Source organism: Syngnathus floridae, chromosome 3, assembly GCF_059516105.1.
Source record: "Syngnathus floridae isolate MCC-2025c chromosome 3, RoL_Sflo_1.0, whole genome shotgun sequence".
In the NCBI taxonomy this organism is placed as follows: Eukaryota; Metazoa; Chordata; class Actinopteri; order Syngnathiformes; family Syngnathidae; genus Syngnathus; species Syngnathus floridae.
Genome location: NC_142415.1, coordinates 13,345,453 through 13,369,096, shown reverse-complemented (window position 1 = coordinate 13,369,096; position 23,644 = coordinate 13,345,453). Strand labels below are relative to the sequence as shown.

Below are 23,644 nucleotides of genomic sequence, written 5' to 3'. Positions count from 1 at the left end.
TTCACTGAGAGTGAATTAAAAAAAAAGTCTACATATCCTTGTTCAACATTTTGTGTGGTGGTTGCGTAATTGTACACCCTCGCATAACTGGGATGTATCATTTAGTTTCAACCACTTGCACACTTGGGACACCACATCCTTTCTGCTATTCATGTTTCCTTCCCATCTCCAAAAAACTCAACTGAATTGTGCAGGGTAGAAAAGATGACATTTGAACAGACTCCCCCCTATCCCTTTTTGTGGGCTTCCACTCTCAGCGTGTTCTTTACTGGTATATAAAATACAGGTGGGGCCCAGATGGACATCACAGAGCGCTCCAATCAGCTCACAAAGGTGATATAATTGCTGGGGCAGGGTTGGCTGAAGCCACAGCCTTTGGAGTTGCGCACTCTCCTCCTCTTGCCATTGCACCTATTCTCTCCAAGTCTATACGTACAGCTTATACTCCCCTCCTTCATTGTTCCATTATCCCCTTGTAACAACAGGCCAATTTGTCCCTCCAGCCTGGCTCGATCTCGCCTCCTCCCCCCTGCTGTGTTATTTAGCCCTCTCCTACACTTCAATAGCAGGTACCGGTCAGAGGACTTCCTTCCACGGCATCTCGGCTATTCCTCGTCGTCCCTCCTCCTTTCCCTAGCAGCCTTTAATCTGATTACAGGGCTTCTGCGGTCTTTCAGAGGAGGCCAGTCCCAGGAGGACAATAGCGGACCAAGTGGTTTCACAAACACTCTCTGCAGGCTAAAATGATTCTCAAAAGGTCCTCTCTCGGCTAAAAAAAAACTGAAGAGAAACAACTCTCACTTCCTGCCTGGTACAATCTAATTTCAATACTTATTGCTGCAAGTAAAGAAGATGATTAAGATGATGAAAAGGCTCAAATCAATTAGGTACACTTGTCGTATTGAAGGTGTCTAATGGACGGTTGGTTCGGATCATCATTCAGCACATGACAAAACATTTAAAACATTCTGCCACAATACATAACACAATATTGAATTAATTATGTTGTGGATTGATGGTGGAATTTATTATTCCGTCTTATTTTGCCTATTTTGGACCTGGAAGAAAAAGTAAATAAATGTGGGTCAATAAAAATTTCAAACGCTTTGACCTGAAACAACAAGGATAGTTAATGGCTTTGACCCCATCAGGACATTCACTGTGACACGCAGCATATGTCCTCCCAGTGCATTGAGTTCATTAAGTCACACTCCACTGGTCAGGAAATGACCCCACTGACTGACCCTTGTTACCATCGCAATCAAAGCAGCAGCAGAGACCACAAGCAGTGACCTCCAGAAGATGTTTTTTAACAAGGAAAATAGCACTTGTTGGGCTTGCAGTAATTATACAATTAAGTAGAATTTAAGGAATGGCTCAACTTTTACCACATTTTTTGTATGAGCAATAGAAAAAAAAATACAAAAATAATGTGACATCTTTAATTTGAAATTTCAAGTGATTCAAGAATTTGAAACAGAAGAATAATACAACAATCTTGCAATAATTGAGCACACACTGTCATACATAACCACTAAAACTTGCGCCACCATAACAACAAGTAGATGGGACAATTTGACTGTTAGGAACTGCAAGGAACAATTTAACTGTACACTTCTTACAAACATCTTCAATATTTTTGAACAAATGCTACAATATACAAATGCATGGATCATAATATTCTGAACAAACACATTCTGATTGACACACTCACACACGAGGATTTCAGAATTCTTCTCACGGTCATGAAAGATGAGAGATGCAACACATGGAAGTCATTCATTACAGAAGTTACGCTTTCGAAACTGACGGATGTTCCTTAGTCTGAACCAATTGTGTCTACCTTTCCAATTAGTTTATTGTGCTGTCAAGTCCTTTGGGATCATCCACTGTTTGTCTAGCTCTGCTCCACAGAGAAGTTGGATTCAGATCTGCAACAACAAAAAAGTAAGACACACATAATCAAACTTCCTTTGACGAAGGCAGCTCGAAATTTAGAGGGGTGACTTTACAGGTCTTGGTGCTTTTCGATCATGTGGTTGTTATACTCCAGCACCGGAGGGATGCTCTCCTCCTCCTCCTCCTCGGGGACCTGCAAGCCCCCAACACACAAACAAGCTCAACATCAGCAGCATTTTTCCCAGAGCAACACCTCAGAGTCGCTCACGCAGCATGAGCGCCATCTGGCGGTAAGGAAGCGCACTCACCTCCCAGTAGACTTCATCGTCGAAGCAGTTGTCATCAGCAGGGTCGCCCCAAATTGGGATCCTGAGGATGAGACCTAGAAAAAACAAAATGCAGTGTCACAACTAATCATCAAAGACCTTCAGCATGTTGCGTGCAGCTATATTTTTTTCCTACTATACTACTGTAATCTAACTTTGGTCATGATGGTGGTACTGTACTCGGAGATGACTTTTTTTTCCCAGGAGGGTTCTTGGTGTAAAAAAGTTTTCAAACCACTGCATTAGACTGCTTCATGTACAGTATAGAGTCCAACTCACCGACGAGCGCTCCTCCTACGAGTCCAAAAGCGATAGCAACACACGTGCCAGCAGCCTGGAAGCCACCTTGCGTGCCCACAGATCTGCCAGCAAATTTGCCTTCAAAGTCAAAGGTGTCGATCAATCTGGAGAAAAGCAAAGTCACGTTTAGCCTCGTAAAGCTTCCGTCACGCTCGGCTATTTTTGTCTATGCCAGACATTCAGTCAGTGACAGATGTGTGAGTGTCCTACCCCTGAGCGCTGTAGACACTTTCAGTGGCTGCAGCAGCAACAATTGCGCCAGTAAAGCCACCAAGCATGCCCGGAACAGCGTGCAAGTTGTGCACCCCACATGTGTCCTGCAGCTTCAGGTATTTTTCAAGGAAGGGCTGAGGATGATGCAGTAAGTTTTGTTATTACATTTGAACTTTTGTTTTTTTAACGATCAAATGCCAGTTTTTTATGAAAGCAAATTCCCACAAAATAAAAATCTGTCTGAAATGTACATTTATCAGTTTGTTTTTATTTTCAATTGTATGTATATTCCCATATATCCAACTTCTAACTAATAAATTTAGTGCTATCGTCACACGACCACAAAAAAAGTCCAGCTACCATTGACGACAGATTTTCAAAATTGCATGCCGTTATTAATAGTCATGTTTGAGAATAGCGTGCATGCTGCATATGTGTGTGTACATGTGGGAGGGTGATTAGCTACATTCAGATCTGGCTCCCAGTTTTAAAGCTGCAAACTCCCCCAATGAAGGAATAAACATGTCATGTTGAATTTGAAGGAGAGCCGGCAAACTCACCGTGATGAAAAGATATCCGAAAGTCGAGATGATACCAGTGAGGAAGCCCACAATCAGCGCGCCGTACGGCATGATCATGAACTCAGCCGCAGTTCCCATAGCAACGCCGCCAGCCAAAGTGGCGTTCTGGATATGCACCTATCAGATGGAAGGTTACATTAGTCATGACTTCTTCACGTGTTGTTTTTCAACTCCTGAAGCTTACCATGTCTAGTTTGCCTTTCTTTTGCGACGCGCTCGATATAGCGACGGTGGTGAGGACGGATGACGCCAGGGCGATGTATGTGTTGATGGCAGTTCTGTGCTGACCGGCGCCGTGATCTGTGATGGCCGAGTTGAAACTGGGCCAGAACATCCACAGGAACAATGTACCTGTGAGACGGGACAAATCGAACGTCAGCCGCTGGCTGGCAACTTGAAATGGCGTCCGCGTGAGCAAATGACTTGTACCGATCATGGCAAAAACATCCGAGTGGTACACCGATCCATTCAGCTGTTTGCTTAGTTTAAGTTTTGGTCGGTACAGCACCCAGGAGATGGCCAGACCGTAATATCCCCCGAAGGCGTGAATCACCATGGAGCCCCCAGCATCTCTGCACTGTTAAAAATATTCCCGTCAGCACTATGACTCTTCAAATGATCTTTCTTTGAAAAGAATGTTACGAAAGGCCCTCAAGCGTCACACTATTTACAATAATTGTCCTGAAGACTTACGTGCAGCAGGTCAAGGATGATGTACTCCTCTACGGCAAAGAGCGTGACACCAAACAAGGTGAAAACCAACGTCTGGACAGGACTGACTTTACCCAGCAAGGCACCGTAGGCAATCAGAGAGCCGGCGCAGCAAAAGTCGGCATTGATCAAACTGAAAGAAACATTGAGAAAAAAGTCACCTAATATTATTGGAGTTGCCAAACTTGAAGGTGTGGTTTTCAAAATTACTACAAGATTCCTCTCTGGACTATGAACAGAATGAGACACATGACAGAAGCAATTTCACATAATTATGGTGGAGTTAAAAAAGCTTGAGTTCAAAGAAAAGCAAAAGCATTCCTCTCACCTCTCTACTCCGATGGTAATCTTTCCAGTATTTGGGTCCAGGGCATGGAACCAGCCCTGCATGAGGAGAGCCCACTGCAGGCCAAAGGCGGCAATCAGGAAGTTGAAGCCCACTCCACCAAAGCTGTAACGCTTCAGGAAGGTCATCAGGAAACCGAATCCGACAAAGATCATGACGTGGACGTCCTGGAAACCTACAAACGCAAACACGTCGTCCATGTTTAATTGTTTTACTTTTCAATGCATCTTAAAAAAAAAAAACCTTTAGAAAAATTTCCCTCACATTTTTTAAAATTCAATTTAAGAATCTATAATATTTTGTCCCCTATTGTGAAACACTTGGAATTCCTTTGACAACCCAGCATTTTTTTTTCTCTTCTTTTCTATTATTATGCAGTGCAAAACAATGTCCAAACAATTTTTTTTGCAATGATATTTTTAAAAAGACACTTACTGGGATATCTGAAGTAGAAGTCATTCTCAATATCGCTGGTGATGTTATTTTCTGCTTTGAATTCCTCCCAGTGAGCGTCTGACTCGTCATCGTAGCGGATGAACACTCCAAAGAGGATAACCATCGCTATCTGCCACACGAAGCAGACAGCGGGAAGGCTGACCCGCACGTTGGTGTTCTTTCGGACATTGCAGATGGCCTCGCAGCAGTTCCCCATGGTGATCCGACCTGATGATGCTGGCTCAGCTGGTGCCTGAGATGCAGTTGCATGGTGGCCCGTATATTTATAAAGAGACCTGAGGAGGGGGTGTGTCCTGCTTCTTGAAAACACATGGACAGGTGCACACCTCACCTGGGAGCAACATTCCTAACAAGAACAGGACGCTCAACAGGACTGGCTCAAATTAACACCACGTACAGGCAATTTATTTTACCGTAATTATGGACCTTCATATGCATATTACTGTATGCAAGGATAACACAGTAACAGTTACATCACATAAATTATGGAAAGAGTTTCCACATGATCAAATGGTTTTTATCAAGCATTTCTGTGGCTCTTTTTTAAATGGACTTGGGTTGGTCAATGTAATTTAATGCACGCGCTGCCAACCTACTCTCTCGCTCCACTTGCTCGGTGACCGTCGGATTTACCTAGGTCCGAGCACCCGCTGGGCCCGCTACGTCAACAATTTTCAGATGACTCCCAAGTGGCCTTTTATGGTTAATTTGACTAAATTACTAGGGTTAGGTTCAGTTTCCTTTGCTTGGCTTGAATAAATCTAATTGAATTTATTTACCAAGAGCAAGCCCACACAGTCACATGGAGAAGATCCAAACACCCCAGAGGTACTTTGAAGCCCCAACCTCGAAGGTTTGACATCACGTGGAATGACTTTCAAGCAGAGAAACATGATTTCCTCGTGTTATTTCAACGTGAATGAAACTATTGCATAAAGTCAATAAAATGTCATGCCAATTCCACTTGATTAAACTGTTTTCACACCACAAATGTGAAATTAGTGATTCCCAATCAAGTTCGTTTGAAGTAAATGAAACAGGCAGTTGGTATCTGTTTTTGTGTCTGTGTATAATTTCAAAGTTTCATGTGGTCATTCAGCATTTTCTTTGGATCGGCCTGGTATTTAATCCACCTATTATAGAAAGGAATTTACGTAATGACTTCCTCATGTGTTGTAAAGTCCATTCACGTGTTTACTGGCTGTTTGTGTCTTCACTACTATTCCAAAAAAAGGGGCTGTTGGGTAACATCACAATGTCGAGATTACACATCAAGCACTTGTCACATGCCGGAGAACCTGGTTTTGTTTGTGACTTTCCAGATTCCAGATCATATCTGTTACCTTCATGCGCTCATTTGTCAATTCATTACATAAGACGTGTCTCTGAGAAGATTAAACCTTCAGATCAGGTGACTTTGAACACTTCTTTCAACATTATTACAATTTCTATTATAAATGCACACATGGTAAAGTGGCGAAGCAGATGAAACCACTGAATCGTTACTGCCCCGAGGTGCCTTTGAGACTTTCCTATCTTCAAAAGGACCAGTTGTTCACAAGCCAGGATGGGCCAAGGTTCAAGGTTCTTATAAAACAACTGTCCAGCATTTCTCCAATATACAACTGCAAGTAATTTAGGGATTTCATCATCTTCCATTCAGAATACTAGTTTCAGAGAATCTGTAGAAAGTGTCTAGGGGTGGCCCACTACCATCCCTGTCCACCACATAGACCCGCCTCTGCTGGCCGTAAAGCCATCAAGTCTTGGGGTTGTTCAGGCAAATCCTTTTGTTCTTTTCCAACAAGTGTCAATAACTCGCAATTCCTTACATGTCTGCATTGTGTCACATGGTGAGAGGTTAGCGCAATACGAAAATACCACGAGTAGTAGACTTGGGCTTAAAATGTTTGTCCAATGTCTCAACGTTGCTTAAAACAACAAGAGGAATGAGCCTCCAATGCAGGAACACAGCAGACTGGATTATACATACAAACACCTAAGTTTGAATGGGTTCAAGTTGAGGCCCTCGAGTACCTCGAGAACAAAGTCATCCAAGAACTATTTGACGGACTTTGAGCATTATCCACTGTCTACTTGAGATATCATCTTGGTTTGCACTTTTTTTGAGAAACATGAAAGGCTGCACTGAAAAAAAATCAACAAGACACCCCCATGAACTAAATTCAAAGGCTTATTTTTTCATAATATTGATGTACTAAAATCAAGACGCTACATCAATACATGCCCCCAAGAGAGACGGCGACAAGATTAAACTTTGGAAATTAGATGCGAAATAAGTGTGACTCAGATTGGTCGACGTTCCCATCACAGTAAACAGCGACCTTTAGAATCCATAACAGACAACAATAACAACTAAGACCTTTTTGAAAAAGGGAGGGCCTCAGCAGGCATGAAAACTATTCACGTTAATAGATGTGCAAATGATACAAAGTCACCTTCAAATATTTCACCTGGCTTGGTGTCTTTGCACATGTGACAGTGGGGCTGTATGGAGGTTTCAGATGTTATCTTAAGTTGTACATTCCACACTTCTCCTCCATCACATGGCTTTTGCATGGGCTGGGGAACGATGCCTCGAGAGATATTAGCAGCGCCTATCAATCAGCGTGCAAGACACACACCAGTGAAATTCAGCAATTACGAAAACAAAGCACGTCCGTTCCTTTGCTTCTGCATTTGAGTGTCGGGTGTTGTCATGATTTATGATGATAACCATCATCATGGGGCCTCAGTCGCGTCGCTACCAAAGAGTCACATGGACTGCAGTGGAATTTCGACGGTCTCCAAGAATGGGAGAAACTTTCTTCATGCACCTGAGACATGTGGCCTCAAAGACCTCTCTGGGACTTTAAAGTATTTTTGAAATTAGAGTGGGATAAGTTAATTCTGAAAACCAGCATTGTCACAGAACGTTTGCGCTTGTTCTTAAATATTCCCTCTGAAAATGAAAGCAAGCGAGTTGGCATTATTTCACAGCTAATCTGACACCGGAAACTAGACCGATGGTTCTGATGCAGAAATGATCTTAAAAGCGTAGTTCATCAAATGACTGTTGATTAGAATGAAGGCACTTCAGTTATTAGAAATGTCCCGACAAGAGTGACTAAGCAAACTGAAATTTGAAAAGGAACATTGCTGGCAGATGCCAGAGAGATACGAGAACGACGGGCGGATGTCTCTGAGCTCAGCGAGGATGATGTGACATGAAGATAACCTTAGTCAGGATCAGAATAGGAGAGCTTTGCGGTGTCACGTGGTCTAGCACTCGCACAAAAACACGCGTACACACACGAATGTACACAGCCTCATGTTTGTCAGGACCAAACACAGGTGACCCTCTCGCCGTTATTGTTACTCTTTCTCTCAGCTAAACAATTAGGAAAATGCCATTGCAATACATGGATTTTGTCATATCTTATATATATGAATGTTTATGTATACACATATATTTAGACACGTGTATAGGACTATTTAAAAAAACAAAATTCTGATCAAAAAATGTTTATTTCTGATTTGTTTAGACTTAGACCTAGCAATAATTCCACATCAAATACTACAAATAACACCTCAAGGTGAGAATAGGCATCACATTGAAAATATGACACTGTACTTAGTCAATGACTTTTTATGATTGTTTGGATTTGAAATAGAACAAATCACATGTTAAGCTTTTATTGACATGATTTCTAGTTAACTGTCACTCAATTCTGTACTTAATTTTGAGATGTAATTCCACTTTAGGCCTGTAGGTGGTGGCACAAAACTGTTTAACAAGCATTTGAGAGAGGAAGAAAATAAGGATGCCAGCTTCATTTTGATGGAGTTTGTTATTGAGTGCTTCAGTCATATTCAGTCTTGCTTTTTACATTGGAAAGCAAGAGCAGGAAATTCATTTTACAATGTACATCTTTGGGTATGACTGTGAGATGATAAATTAAATGTTAATTTTGAATTTTTTGTTACTGTAAACACCACAATATTTATGTCTTAACCATTCCTTTTCTTGTTCTCTCTCTCTCTCTCTCACTATGTTACATATTTTTGAATAATTTTGTATTATTTTGAAGTTTGTTTATAAAAATAAGAACCTTGACTAAAACTGAATAAAAATCATGCCTAAGGTGTGCATATGTAGTATTTAAAAGAAAATAAATACCCCCTAGGCAGAAATATTGTACAAACAATGTTAAAATATAGCAACAACTGTAATAACAATTACGAGGGGGGGGGGGAAATCTGCACTCCACCTGGGCTGCAAACACTGAAGAAAGATTTAGTGGTGGTTTATTGTGCATTTTGGATAATCCTGCTAACTAATGGCAGGACATGACAAAATACACCAATCAAAACAGCATAGTGCTGTGCTTAACTCAATTTAATTGTAAGTAAAATATTTATTGTTTATCTGTAAGGAAGGTGGAAATTATACATACTGATACTTTGCAATTAATGATGCTTCATCTTAAAGGCCACGTCATGGTATTCATTCATGCCCTGTAATTTAGTCAAAGAGGTCGGAAGGGAGAAGAACAGAATGTTCACTTAAGGGCAGTTTAAAGCAGCTGCCAGCAATAGCAGCCAACAGCGCTTCTCAGGTCAAGGGTCAAAATGAACAAACATGTATACGATGTGCATCCATAGTAGCGGCCTACCACGTTTTATCAAGTGCATTTGGAAATGCTTACACGTTTATCACCATCTTTCCACTATGGATGTCACGACGGTGCTTTTGTTTCCTTCTATGTATTCTCTCCTGACATAATTGATAAATGTAAGTGACAACTGCTTTTGAACCCTCATAGATGGTATGGATTTGCTCAAATTTCAAATTCCGGTTTGATTAAAATTTTAATACTCAGTCAAAATTTCCCAATACATCAATAAACATAAATGCAATGTATAATAAAGTGAAGTTAACTCATAAAAATCTGTCTTGCAGCACATTATGATGCTATTTGTGTTTTGTCATTTTTATCCTGACAAATGGTGACTTACATGCCCAAGCTTACAGTCTAGGCTGAAAAAAATAAACAAATGAGACCACTTGAGTTCAGCGGCCGAGCAGATGCAGCTGGTGTCAATTACAAGAAGGATTGTGCAACCACTTAAGTGTAAGCTGGAAAGTAAAAACAATGGCTGACAGCCATGGTGATGGACGAGTGACAAGAGTCACACCCACCTCAACACATCCATTATTTTACAATAAGTGTTTACAAGAAGAAGTTGTTGCCGCCTAGCCGGTTTGTCATGCTTGAATTGCAGTTATTCTTCTTCCTATTTATTTATTTATTCATTTATTTGCTTTAACGTCAACAAGCTTTCATGTTTGAAATGAACACAAGCAACAGTTTGGCAGAAACTCAAAAAAAACAAAAAAAAAAAACTGGTACACATATAGCCTACAATACGATTAGTGTGATGTTGAGTTTGTCATTTTAATTAGTATTTATGTTGACTGAGGTTTTGTTTGAATAAAATTGAAATGTTATGGTCAAAATTGAGTGACGCTTATTTTCATGCTATTTATTTATTTTTGTCAATATCTTTACAGAGTGACAAGCTGAATGTGATTTTAGTTACTCTGGTGTTGATATTGGTTGAAGTTGATAAGAGAAAGTCTTTTTCACACAGCAACTCGGATGAAAAATGAAATGTTTTCATTCCATTTGGGATTAAATTTGCTGTAACAATTTAAATCTCTTCATCGCTGAAATACAAAAGGGATAATCCTTGGCTATGGCACCAAACCAGGTGGACAAAGAGCAGAACTTTCATGTTTTTTCAGAAGAAAACAATGTTCCTTCATAACATGCCATGGGTGGAGGTGGTGTCACACAGCAGAGTCTGTGGCACAATTTTCTCAGCAAGGTGGTGAAAGGGTGCTGTGCTGTTAGTCTCCAAAAATATGTCAAATGGCATTTTCTCAAGTTTGACTTTGACTTTACGAGGGAAGGACTCATTGGCCCTCAAAAGTATGCAGCCTCTTAAAGTTAGCTGAAGCATACCCATATGTCGTTATTTGGCACAGCAAGTGCATATTTAAACATTGTTTTGCGGTGTGAATATGGAATGGCAAACACATGGGGATGTTTCAATATACTGCTTTTCAGGATTTATTCACTCCAACAGAAAACATTAAGAATTCAAATCTTCTGGTTTGCCCTTGCTGCACCTCTACAATGCATCATGGTAAAGTCCATTTATTTAAGACACAATTATAAATGTTGGCTTTTACCATGTATGTCTGAGTATATATGACTCTTTTTTAAATATAATAATTATTTAATAGTCAAGACTGTTTTGATTTTATTTTTAAATAAACATCCTTAAAACAACAACTACACACTTTTATGTTGGGCGGAATTGTCACGTCTGCTAAACATAACAAAGTAACTTGTAATCTAACTTGGCCATTTTTAAAAACAAGTACCAAGTTACTTTTAGAATAAAGTCATCAGTAAAGTAAATAAGTTATTATTTCAAGTTAACTGTGGCAACACTGTTTGCAACAAATTGTGAAGCAACTGTTTTCTCATTTCTGCCTGATATCAAGAAAACAACTCAGCTCATCAATGGTTCTACATTGCACGTGTATAAAAATCTTAATGTCATTTAAAAAAAAACTATTTCATTTTGTTTGAGTATTATTTCAAGATATGGTTTTGGGGCTGCTGCCATTTGTTTGTTTTTACTGAGACACACAACAAGCAAATACTTGATTTGTATTATGTCTTATTCTTCCAGATGTCCATTAGATCTGCCCTCAGTTTTTGAAAAGATGGTCTATTTTGGGGGTCATGCTGCCAACAGCAATTCATAAGCTTGGACACTTCCAGCGGGCAATCATGTGGAGCCGGCATACGGTAGCCTGAAATACATTTGACACAAAATTGGAAAAATGTTGTGCAGAACCTTTTCCGTTTTTTTTCCTTTTTTTTTAAGGCACTGAAGGTCATTTTCAGGGATTGACTACTGTGTCTTTACCTTTCTCCACCTCAACTCTGACCTGTTGGTTGCTCATGCTGGTGTAAGGGATGGTCCCCATGGAGAAGACCTCCCACAGCAGCACACCAAAGCTCCACACATCACTCTCTGTCGTATAACGACCTGCAAATAAGCAGTAGGGGGCAGTGTTGGTAAAGGAAAGTTTCTCAGTCAAACAATAGCAGAGTCTGCTATGGTTGATTATAATATTAATCAGAATTATAATTTAAAGGTGGAAAAAGTAGGGAATCAATAACAGACTCGCCCTTCCATTTTCACATTTGATCGTTGCGATAATGACTTGTCTGTCAAGTATTTTCCAAGATTGCCACGTGTATTGTCACATGACGATTTGCGGTTTGCGGTCACACTATACGTATAATTACATGTCAACCATAAGTCATAAAGGTAGGTCACGGCTGGGTCACTGGAGATGCAAAGGAAATACACTCCGAAATACACAATGTTAACAGGTAAAGGCTCATTGGCACTCATCCATTTAATAATCACGATAATCACGCATCTTTGGCATTTTGTCTTCCAACCAACCATTCTACAGAAAAGGTTTGGCTCGCATTCTGGATGGGTAGGGCTGCTATTATAGCGCTGTCAAAAGTAATCAACAACTAATTAACAACTAATCGATTATCAAATCAACCGAGTAATTGTTCAGAGAGATTTTCAACCTAAAATTCTCCAAATCCTCTAATGCCAGCCCCTCAAGTTTGTCATTCAAGAAGACAGACTGATTGAGAAAGACGGAAAAGGCAATAATGACCTGTGATGAATAACAAAATCAACTTTGACTCAACTATGATCATATTATAGTCGACTACAAACAAACTTTAGTCATTTAACCAGCATGAAGTCATCCGATACTCGGAGAATCACAATCAAAATCTCTTATCCAGCAGGAGAGACCTGGCCCCAATGAAAGACAAGTTCCTAGGTCATTTGCAAATACCAGCCCCCATAGGGTCTTCTTTCAGCTGTGAAGTATTACCAAGATAAGTGCAGGAAACAAGTCCTCCCTATGGAGAATTCATTTTAGCATCCACTGAAAAACAAGGCTCATTTATGCTCAGATACACACACAGGTCCGTTGTATATTTTTGTCTAGGGGAAGATTGGAAAAGCGGCTGTGTAAGCCAGCATTGATGACATGCCTTGAGGTGATGAAGTGCCTCGAGATCCCTACCGCTGGCCTCATTAGTAGGTTACCTCCGATTTTAGATAAGATCATATCGATACCTCAAGTCTTGTACGGCAAACTGTTTTGTTTTTTCCACGCTACTTTAGTGTATTTCCCCCTGTGTTTAGGCCTAGTTCAAAAACTGTCTTACTAGTTCCACTAGATGTAGGTGTCCAGAAATGTCATACAGCAGTGCAGTGGAAGGAGGCGTAGTGGAAAAAGAAATACTCAGAAGACACAATCATTTTTCTTGTACAACATTCTAGTGTGGTGGATTATCTTACTAATGAGGACAAATAGTAGAACATGGACCTAAGGCTGGTTATGGAGGTTATTGAATAAATGTTCAAACAGCTTGCCATAGAAAATCCATCCTTATTGTGTACAATACCGTAGTTCAGTGCTTCGGGAGCCGTCCATTTGATTGGAATCTGTCTGAGGCCGCCCTCCGCTGAGTAGATGCCATCGTCCCGCTGCCGCGACATTCCAAAATCACTGATCTTGACGACGTGCTGCTCCGTCACTAGACAGTTTCGGGCTGCCAGATCTCTGGAAAGAAACAAGACAGATGTGAGCAGTTGTGATGGCCAAACACAAAATGAGGGAAGGATTCAGTAGAGCGGGCGCTTGCGTTGTGTCACACATAACACTCCACTGGTGAGATAGTTCAACATTTGTTTTTTTAAATGATCATATTATCATTATATAATAATTTTTCATATGTGACTTGTGGCAGTTTTCAAGCCATGCAACTTCATTTAATGGGACCACAAACAAGACTTCAAAATTTTTCAAATGTAGCATCCATCTTAACGTTCTAGAACTCTCTCTACTGTTGTGATGAATAACTCCCATCCATACGTACAATACATGTATTACCTGTGAATGCATTTCCTTTTCTCCAGGTACTCCATGCCGGCTGCAACATTTTCTGTCATTCTGATGAGCATCTTAATGGGTTGACTCGGGCCATCCTGACGCAAGAAGGACAGGAAATCTCCACCTTGTCAAACGTGCACAAAAACGATATCAGTTCAGTTGAGAGACATTACAAAGTGGCGAATCAGGAAAGGTGAAACAAACTAGCAAAGCAGACTAATATTACTCCCTGTATTGCAGTTTATCACTCGGACCCCTGCAAAATCGTCATGATTTTTTGGGGGTTGGGTTTGGCCGTATTGTAATAATGTCAGAATGTAAAGTTTAGTTGTATGGTACTTTCCAGACACTTTTTACACAATTTCCAACTAAATCAAGCCCACCAAATAATTCATGCTGCATACCTTTGACAAGCTCCATTATAATGTATATGGGCTGTTTCTGAGTGCACACACCAATCAGTTTCACAATGTTGGGATGGTCGTACTGCTTTAGGATCCTGCATAACATGGGAACAGGATGATGTGAGGTTAATGTATGTGTGTGGGGGCGGGGCTAAAGAAGTCTGATGTGCGTGTGAGCATCTTGTTTTGCTAACCTGGCCTCCATCAGGAATTTATTCTTGTGTTCTGGTGCCAGGTTCTCCTTGCAAGTCTTTACTGCCACAGGGGTGTTGTCACAGCGCAGAGTCCCACTGTACACCTCACCAAAGTTACCCTGTTTAGTCCATTAAAAACAAAACACCATCATCATTCACATAATTACCCAGACTTGCAAAATTGATTGTGCTACGACTATTTTTTAACCGAGTTTGAAGACACAGTTGATTTAATTGCAAGATTCGTTCCTGTGTTCAACTTGAAATAGCAAGTGCCGTAACATTATGCAATCGTTTGCAAAGCGGGAAGAATAAACAGGCACAGAGATGAGGTAATATTTTGTAAAGTCTGAGAAAGGGAAGGTGCCAAATACATTATGGCCAAACAAGTTACTCAACAGTTGGAAGAGGTTCAGGTTCACTAACATGACACCATTTAAATGGCTTGCATTAAACAAGTGTAACGAGTATGATTTATTTTGTGACACACAAACTTGTGCCACGCCGGTTGCATTTGATGAGGCAATTAATCAGCGCGGTGCTCGTAGATGAGCGGAGCATTCAGCCACCAATTCCACAGCTGCTTTGACTTCTTAGAATGTACGCAGATTTAATTAAGACACACGCTTAACAAAAACATAGATTTATGATCAGTGTTTTTGACAATTAAAGAAGTCAAATCAGAATCAGAATGTGTTTTTAAGTTTAATAGCTGACTTGCTGTGTTCAAAGGGGATATAATATTGTTCTTGTTTTTATTTGATTTGATTATTTGACAGGGACAGTGTACATCAATGAACATTTCAGGAGATGCGCCAGAATTACCCAAAAGGGTATTTTTCATCTGTAGCCCCTTTTATATCCTGCACTGGCTAACAATGTTACATTATTAAAAAATACATATCATTTGGCATCCAAGGCATGAAAGCTATCATTCCACTGCTTTTTGTGTTTTTTATTATATCGCTTCAATCTCGGCATCAAGCTACTTGCAGGTAAGGTAAGGTGAGTGTAATTGTTTTGTTTAATTTAGCGGCAAGTCCAGGTTGTTCCTGTCTCACCAAAAATCATTTGAAATTCAGCTCACTCAAAACGCTGAACAGAATAATTGGTAGAAAATGAAGGCGATTATGTGCATCAAAAATATGAGTATTAAAAAAAATCTCCCCTAATTCTTCCAATTAAAATCTTTATTTGGAAGTAAACATGGCAATATAGTCAATCTTACCCACCCGTCCGATGAGGTTCCCTAATAAAACACCATCATGTTCCAGGACCCATTTGTCCTGTAAAATGAGAAAAAGTGAGACAGCCGTTTAGCGGGTCCTATTTTGTCCTAATGGACGAGCTAAGTGAGTGATCACACGGAGCAAGTGATGCGGTACCTTGAGCACAGGTTTCCTCAGCTGTATATCACACTTCCGGGTGATATGCTGTCGGGAGGAGAGCATATGATGGATCAGATGCGGGATGCTGCAGAAGCTCTCCCCGTCCAGGCGGTACTCATTCTTCATCACATCCCAAAGCATCCACAGAGGTGATGAAGCAGACAAAAGATACTTGGGAGTGCAATTGCCAACATGTTGCGAGGGCGTCAGCTTAAGGCAGCTATACTTACGTTTATGTTCTGAATGAGGAAATGCTTCCAGGAGCCCTCCCAGTGGACAGAGAGGACATAACCCTGCCTTTCTTGACTCTTCCTCACCAAGAAATCTCCATTACATTGCAGGAGTTGCTGAACCTCCAGCCTGGGAATAGCGCCGTGGTACCAGTCCTGCTGCTCCAGAGGACGATCCACCTCCTGGAGCTGGAGCACAGAGAAGGAATAAAGCAAAGGGACACAGCTGGTGGGATTCTGAGGAACACCAATGAAGATCCTTGGCAAGGGTTGCGTTTTGGGTTGTGTGGTGTTACCTCTGCCAAGTGACAAAAAAAAAGGTTTTTCGCTATGTGAAACATGCTCATAAGGATCTGACCATATGCACTTACATATAATTCCTTGGCCCATCTCTACCACTACAATGTAGTTCAAGGCGATTATGGAAAAAAAACCTTTTGCTCTTGCTGCCTCAGTGTCATCATCTCTGCTTCAAATGCAGTACAGCTAGGTCAATATCATCATAAAGTGCCTTTGTGGTCCTCATCAGGATCACTCAGTCAACATGAAATAGAATAATCAAACTGAGAGGTCACATTAAATGTAGACAAATATTTACTATCTATAAACATTTATGATCTGGTAAATGTGTTTAGTTTGCACTTTTTGTTAATTGGATGGACAAGTACTTAGATCCCCTTTCATTGCAGATTCCGAGTTTGTAGTCCTGCTATTTTGCAGACTTTTTCGTCCAATTGTGTTGTTTATTTTGGGTACAATTACTCTGTCAAACACTAGGTGGTGGCACTCTATTTTATTTAATACATATTTCAAAAGAAAAATTAAAATGGGAAGTAGCTGAAGATCAGTTTAATCTTTCCAGGAAGAGATTATTGAATATCAAAGATTCTTTTTACACCTAAGGTTCATTTTCATCTTTGGGAAAGATTGTTACTGGGAGGTGATAGATATTTTTGTTGGTTTGGAAATAACAAGGTCATTTTACTGTACACATGATTTCAGTAAACTTTACCACTCTTTGTTCAATACTTTTGCTTTAACCATTGCCCCAGCTCCCTCTCAATAAAGTCAATGTTTTGAAATGTTTTAAAGAATGTTTAACTGTGGTCTGAGAACATAACCCCACCGACCTGATTTTTGGCAAATCACAGCATGTGCAAAGGACAATCACTTTCTCGTTATGTGTTTAACCTACGTCATTTTTGGCTCGAAACAAAGTCTTTATGATCTCATTTCCGAAAAGCTTGAATGTTGACTGGTTGTAGTCCTGAAAAACAAAGAGCAAAGCATGCAGGTTAGTGAAATCCCGATTGATGTATTATTCATTTTTTCAAAAGTCCCAGGTGGCCCTTTGCGAAATTAATTGCCCTGCACTAAAGAGTGACAGACATCCGAAATGAAATAACCAAACATCATTTATACTCACTTGAGCGTGAGTACATCCCTCAAGTGCATTTATTGCCATCAAAGAGATCAAACTAATAAGGCACATCAACATCTGGAAGGGGCTCAATACAATCCCAATCAAATCTATTTGAATGATAAATTCTGACATTTTTTGTCTAAGCGAGAAATTTGCTGAAGAACATACACTGCTTGTATTGGATGAAGGAGGAAGCGTGTTGTTGTCCAGCTCCAGAGCAGGGGGCGGTTCTTGGGAACCCAGCTCCTCCAACGCGGTCTTCAGAATCAACCTCTGAACCTCAAGTTTGGCCCTCCTGCCTTGAGACAGAGCTACCTGCTGCCGACACTCCTCCAGAGATCGTCTCTTGCTCAGCTGGTACACCCTGTATGTGATTTTTTTTTTTTTTTAATGCAGCACATCCATTGAATTGAAGCAATACCATTTTTTCCTTTTTAAAATTATATTTTGGAGCAAGCTAATGATGTAATGACTGCATCATTCTATAAAGTAATGCACATTCTTTTTTCTGATTAAACTGGGCTAACTGAAAAACAGCAGTGAAAATAGAAGTAATGTGAGGGCGTGCGGCAACAACAATGCCAAGCTACCAGTCAACTGGAATGTGGAATGTGGGAATACAGTCTCTTGCACAACATGTGTATCTTTTTTTTTTTTTTACATGAAGACAAAGCCAGGACCATTTGTGTGAATTGATTTTTGTAAACGCCACACTTATGCGTTCCTCCTCCACAAAGTTTCGTTACACTAATCACCTTACGTGTCCACCTCCTCCAAACATAAACTTTCTCAAAGGAAATTCAGCGTCTATTGGAAACAAGGACGAATGAACCACACAATAGCGCAAGACTCTGCAGATGTCAATATGTTCTATTGACAAGTGGGATCAATAAAAGCTGCTTACGCTCTAACTGCAGCCTCACCAGCTCAACATTCCCGCACAATAAATTTCAAATGGAACTCAAGGATCCTGACTTATTATATGAGAGTCAGGCACAATAGAGGAAGTTCATGATAAGGCTGGCTTTGTTCAAAGTAGGATGAAGAGCACGGGTGTCAAACTCAAAACCCTGAACTCTGTTGCGGCCCACCACATCCTTCTATGTGGCTGACAAACAGTGCCTGTTTCATGTTTCTTGCTCAATGGATTTTTTTTCTTTTCTCATAAACACAGGTCTGTTCTGGGAGCCAGTGTAAGGCACTACTGTACTTCATTATGTTCCAGAAATCACTGAGCTCATTGGACTCTGTTGGTAGGTGGCGCAAGGTGCATGTATTTGTCTTTACAGCTAGCAAAAGATGCAAGAATTCACTGCAGTCCACTCACCTCTGGCCCTTCTTGACCACTCCTCTCTCCTCCTCCAACTCCAGCTCTAGCTGTTCGACTGAAACCTGCTGGGAGCTCAGCGAGCAGCTCAGGTCCAGCAGCTCCTCCTCCACTGCGTTCTTCCTGTGGAGAGAAAAAAATATTTACATTCACAGCAAAATAAATTTTGATGGGATTGTCAGACATTGCCACTTTCACTTTAAATACTTAGGTTCTATCTTGTGCATATGTGAGTATTTACTTGTGCTGGATGGTCTCCAGTGTCAAGTCATTCAACTGGACTTGGAGAGGATCCAAGTTCTCTGTGTTCTCTAAAAGACTGCAGTCGAATTCCGCACAAGCAAGAACCTCCTCATCTGACCTGTAAAATAACACACACAGGTAAACACACAACAGGTTCACATGATTATCGTTCTTGTCGGCCTTGTTTATGCGCCCGCTCGACCGACCTCTGAATGACAGGTGGTTGGGAGCGCAATTGAAAAAAGAATCCCCAGGCAGTACCTGTTCTTTTGGATGAAGCTCTCGTACTCCGTGAGAGGATCGATAGATGTAATAGCGGTGGACATCTCCCGGTGGATGTGCACCACTTCTTCATGAAGCAAGGAGGAAATGTCAAAATATTCCTGCAGGATCTCCTTTCTGCCAAAAAACATGGATTTTGATGCATGCCACAAACCCCCTACACTTCACACATGAACTCAAAAACATCTCACACACATAAAATACTTTACACATACACTAAACTCTCACACACATTAAAAATCCTCTCATCCTCACAAAATGCCTCTCAAAAAATCTCATACAAACTTCTCACAAACTAAACCAACCTCACAGTATCTCCCTCTGCATAAATGCATCCAAAAACCCTTACCACACATCCAAAAATATTTCTTTTCAACAAAAACCCTCTTACAACACCCCCTCTCACACAGAAGAACAAAGATTTGTATAAGTGAGATAATTCTGCAACTCAGAAATAGCATGAAAAGAAATGGAAAACTGAAAATGGCAGCCTTCTCAAATCTTGAATAGTGATTGGCTGTGCCATGCGATCAGTCCCTTCAGACTGCCTGTTGAGGTTTATGAAAGTGAATGTATAGTCAGTATAGTCCTCTCCAGACTGTAAATTTGCCGCAAGCAAGGCAGGAGAAAATAAGAACTATCTTACATGCTGAGCACCATCTCCTCCTGCAAAGCCTGCAGTGCGTTCAGCAGGGCCGGCTGGATATGAATGCGGTGCTGCTGCTGGTAGACTTGAGCGGAACGCACTGACAGCACATACTCATTGTGTACTTGGTGGAGTTTCATCGTGGCCTTGACGTAGCGCTCCTTTGCTTTGTCACGCTCTTTATCTGAAAGCATACAAATATGGTGGTGCCTTGGGATTCATTGATTTGTTGCTATTTGTTCTGTCGTTTCTCATTCTGTATTAACGTGAGATCCCACATTGAGGACTCGATGAGGAAAGGGAGCAATATTGTTTGATAAATATGCGGTGTTCCAATTCTTGTGTCTTGCCTTGCATTTATCAAAATAATCCCCCTGGTTACCGTTTAATGAGCGGCACCATGTTGGAAACGGATGACAATCGTTTCATTGAGTGATACGCCAGATCGCTTGCCTATGGACGGAAATCTGTTTTTTAAAATCACTCGAGATGTCCCCAGAACCACCTGGTCAGTCAATAACACCTGATTTGAATAAAACCTGAGATATTCTCGCAATTTTGCAGCGTCAATATTGACGGAAGATCTGTCAATCGGTCACTGATGACTCACTCTCTGTCTGTCGTTCTGTTCAACGTCCAAGGAATAAATAAAGCTGAGTCCACATTGAACGGATGTCCAAGGAATAAATAAATAAGTCAATAAATAAATCAGGACCCATATTGAACGGATGTCCTAAGAGTAAATAATAGATGATTACATACGAGTCCACGTTGAATCCCCACTCTGATTTATTTATCATGCATGCGGTGCGGATGCGCCGCACCTATTTGAGTGATACAGAGAGAGTGACAGAAAATCTCCCTCTCTCAACCACCCACCCGAAAAGAGTCAAAATATGAAAATGTTTTTCGTGAGAGAATCTATTTTTATCTTGAAGCCTCTCTTTAATTTTTTTTTCTACCAAAGTGCTCCTTGCTGGGAAACAAGATGCTACCATTCAGTGTTTGTATGTCAACATGTGAGAGATTGTGAATGTTAGGAGAAGTATAGGCAAAGTAGAAGTGTTGACCTTTAATGGCATCCTGGAACTTCCTCTTTGCCTGAGCCGCGTCTCTTGCTGCCTGCCTGTAGCTGCTCTTCAGCCTCTCCAGCTCTGTTTGGGTCACCTGCAGCACCAAACAATATCTTTTAAACAGCATTAAGCACAATTCAATGAGAGCTGTATGTATGAGAATAACTTGTAATCTTCTTGTATGTATCGTTTCAGTCGTAGTATTGTGAGTAGTTCATATTTCTCTTCAGGTATGTCTGTTTCATGTTTTTATGAGGTTATTGTGTTTGTTTGCCCCTACTTGCTAAAGGTCAAGGATGGTGTTTCTATTTTTTTAGGGGGTGAGCCAGACACAAATGACTGAAGTGCCAAAATTGTGACTAGACAAAAAATGGTCTCACAGATACGTGATGTGGTGTGGTCAAGAAAAATAATAGTGTTCATCTATCTACATCGCTCTCCAGTCACCAGCTATGTAAAATTAGATTTCAATTGAGACGTTTCTTACCAAATTTTTAAGACGGTTTTCTGTCTGTGCGCTTCAGTGCATTGCCATTAGGTTGGTGTAAAAAAGAGAACAGAAAGTGTGAGTGGGGGAATAAAAAGTGTAAAAATATACTTAAAGCCAGATGTGGCACTGTACTGAAGTAGATTTTATACACCTAACCTTTGCTCAAGCCAAAGTATTACTTTACTGCTTTCTAGTGGGATATTGTTTTACGCGAGGGAATACAGTTGACGAGCCTCATTTGAAAGTATTTGTCGTGTTGAATAATTGAACTACTTAATACAGTCATATATGTAACAAAGGAAAATGATTGTACATGCTCGATGCATGGTGTTCATGCGTTGTGATCATCTTTGTTTTAAGTGCTTCGCCGCCAACTTGTGGCATGTGGATGCAATTACAAACCTTTTTTTAAAGAAAGACGGATGGATGGTATTGATAGATTTTCAATGTTTATATCAGGACTTGGTCCCTGTTCTAGCAGTGGTTTATTGGATTGTTGCGCCACCTTATTCAAAGAAAAGGTAATTGAAAAATAAAAACGCGCACTTCAACAGAGCGAGTGTGACTGTGATATAACACAGGAAGTGGGCAATATTACACGGCGGTGGCTGTGAGGAATGAAATGTGAGCGATATGAGGAAATGCTCAGACCATCTGATAACAACTGGTATGTCTACTCATTTGCGATCACTTTGAATGTTTTGCGCAGGCAAAACTACAGGCAACTAACTCCCAAAGTCTACTAATGTCATCTGGATGGATGGATATGCGTGTTTTAAAAATACTTGGGCAATCAAGAAAATTCCGATTCTGAGTGTGATACATGTGTTTGACTTGAGTCATCCACCTTGCTGAGCTCCTGCCTCAGGACGCTCCAATGCTCGGCGTAGGTTTTGCGGATCTGCTGTTTGTCTCGAATGAGCACTGTCAGTTTGCTGATGGGTCCGTTCAGCAGCTCTTCAGAACACCTCCTCATCATCTGGCTCAGAAGGTCCGTCTGAGACACAAGATTCCCCCAGGACTACAGGGCAGGGAATCAAGAGAAGGATTACAAGGTTGATAGATTTGAGGGACTTTTCAAACAGATTAAAAATTGCAGCATTGTTTCCGTGGTTATATTTTGCAGCATCACAGGGATTTATTTATTTTTAACTATGCTATAAGAATGGTTTTATGTGCGATATAGAGTGGTCATTCCTAATAAAAAGAGACATTTGTGTGGTCTGACCTTGTTAATCTGGCTGACGTGATCAATTCCAGGCGCAGGCTGAGGCCGCTCCTGCTTGTCCACTATGACGGCCATGTGGTGCAGTTGAACCGCAAACTCCCTGTTACTCTTGGCCCTCTGGCACATCCACTTCTTCATGGCCTCCATCATGAGAAGCTCAGAGTCCAGCAGCCTCAGCACAGCCATGTGAGCCCGTGGGCAGCGCAGGTCCTCCCCGAAGTCCATCTCGGGACTTTTAAGAGGAAAGTTTGAACCAGGATTGTATTCCGACACGAGCGTTGCGTTCTCCCCGCAAGTGAGACAGAAACAAAGTGCTGCATTGGTCAAAGATAAATTACTTCCCTGCCGCATTTTCATGTGAAGCAACACTTCCTCATTTACAAGTCACATTTTACTTTTGATTCAGAGGCGCTCAATACTTTCAGCTTCATCAAACAATTTCGTTTAGCTTAATGGTAAAGAATAGAAATATAGGCGGGCTACTGAATGGCATCCGTGCCATGGTATTTTAACCCTTAAAATTTGAACAAATGGTGGCGCAACACATGTCGACAGATATTCTAACAGGAGTCACAGGCATGTATCCTCTGCAAAGAACTACATGACGCAGTGTATCCATTTACTAAAGCAAAAACTGTGGCAAAAAGGGTTTGGTTATTTAAATTATATTTAACTGTCTTTTTTTTTTTAATTGTCAATAAACAAGACAAAAAATATTCTTTCCAAGAGACTGGACCGAATTAATGACATTTCTATTCATTTCATTGGGGAAAGATGTTTTGAGATGCTTGTATCTCAAAGCACC

At 40.8% G+C, this 23,644-nt stretch overlaps 2 protein-coding genes across 3 annotated transcripts; both read right to left on the bottom strand.

The window, feature by feature from the left end:
• Positions 1 to 1,428: 1,428 nt before the first annotated feature.
• LOC148400644 (ammonium transporter Rh type C) lies at positions 1,429 to 5,086 on the bottom strand. Its single transcript, XM_088372171.1, has 11 exons — positions 4,812 to 5,086; positions 4,359 to 4,551; positions 4,013 to 4,163; positions 3,749 to 3,896; positions 3,504 to 3,670; positions 3,299 to 3,436; positions 2,736 to 2,872; positions 2,505 to 2,629; positions 2,208 to 2,281; positions 2,013 to 2,092; positions 1,429 to 1,931 (listed from the first exon to the last, which is right to left on the bottom strand). The coding sequence occupies exons 1-11, from the start codon at positions 5,026 to 5,028 to the stop codon at positions 1,898 to 1,900; spliced, it is 1,464 nt and encodes a 487-aa protein (XP_088228297.1). The 5' UTR covers positions 5,029 to 5,086; the 3' UTR covers positions 1,429 to 1,897.
• A 5,859-nt stretch (positions 5,087 to 10,945) lies between these two features.
• Positions 10,946 to 23,157, bottom strand: fes (FES proto-oncogene, tyrosine kinase). 2 transcript variants are annotated; one of them, XM_088372166.1, is made up of 18 exons: positions 22,840 to 23,157; positions 22,459 to 22,632; positions 21,119 to 21,215; positions 20,049 to 20,232; positions 19,382 to 19,519; positions 19,119 to 19,238; positions 18,878 to 19,000; positions 17,719 to 17,914; positions 17,323 to 17,394; positions 16,128 to 16,316; positions 15,895 to 16,017; positions 15,742 to 15,795; positions 14,510 to 14,628; positions 14,316 to 14,410; positions 13,912 to 14,035; positions 13,424 to 13,581; positions 11,841 to 11,963; positions 10,946 to 11,724 (listed from the first exon to the last, which is right to left on the bottom strand). In XM_088372166.1, exons 1-18 carry the CDS (start codon positions 23,062 to 23,064, stop codon positions 11,582 to 11,584), a joined length of 2,457 nt encoding a protein of 818 aa, XP_088228292.1. In that variant the 5' UTR covers positions 23,065 to 23,157; the 3' UTR covers positions 10,946 to 11,581. The 2 variants fall into 2 exon arrangements, with proteins under 2 accessions (XP_088228292.1, XP_088228293.1); XM_088372167.1 differs by having other exon boundaries at positions 15,895 to 15,942.
• Positions 23,158 to 23,644: the final 487 nt, after the last annotated feature.

Excerpts from the sequence above, each read along its gene's own strand:
- LOC148400644 (XM_088372171.1), bottom strand. The coding sequence starts at position 5,028 with ATGGGGAACTGCTGCGAGGCCATCTGCAATGTCCGAAAGAACACCAAC. Across the intron at positions 4,552-4,811 it reads CTTCTACTTCAGATATCCCA|GTTTCCAGGACGTCCACGTC; the intron begins GTAAGTGTCTTT and ends TTGCGTTTGTAG. Across the intron at positions 2,282-2,504 it reads CGTAGGAGGAGCGCTCGTCG|GTCTCATCCTCAGGATCCCA; the intron begins GTGAGTTGGACT and ends TGTTTTTTCTAG.
- fes (XM_088372166.1), bottom strand. The coding sequence starts at position 23,064 with ATGGACTTCGGGGAGGACCTGCGCTGCCCACGGGCTCACATGGCTGTG. Across the intron at positions 16,317-17,322 it reads TGTTTCGAGCCAAAAATGAC|CTCCAGGAGGTGGATCGTCC; the intron begins GTAGGTTAAACA and ends TCTGTGCTCCAG. Across the intron at positions 11,964-13,423 it reads TCCCGAAGCACTGAACTACG|GTCGTTATACGACAGAGAGT; the intron begins GTATTGTACACA and ends GCTTATTTGCAG.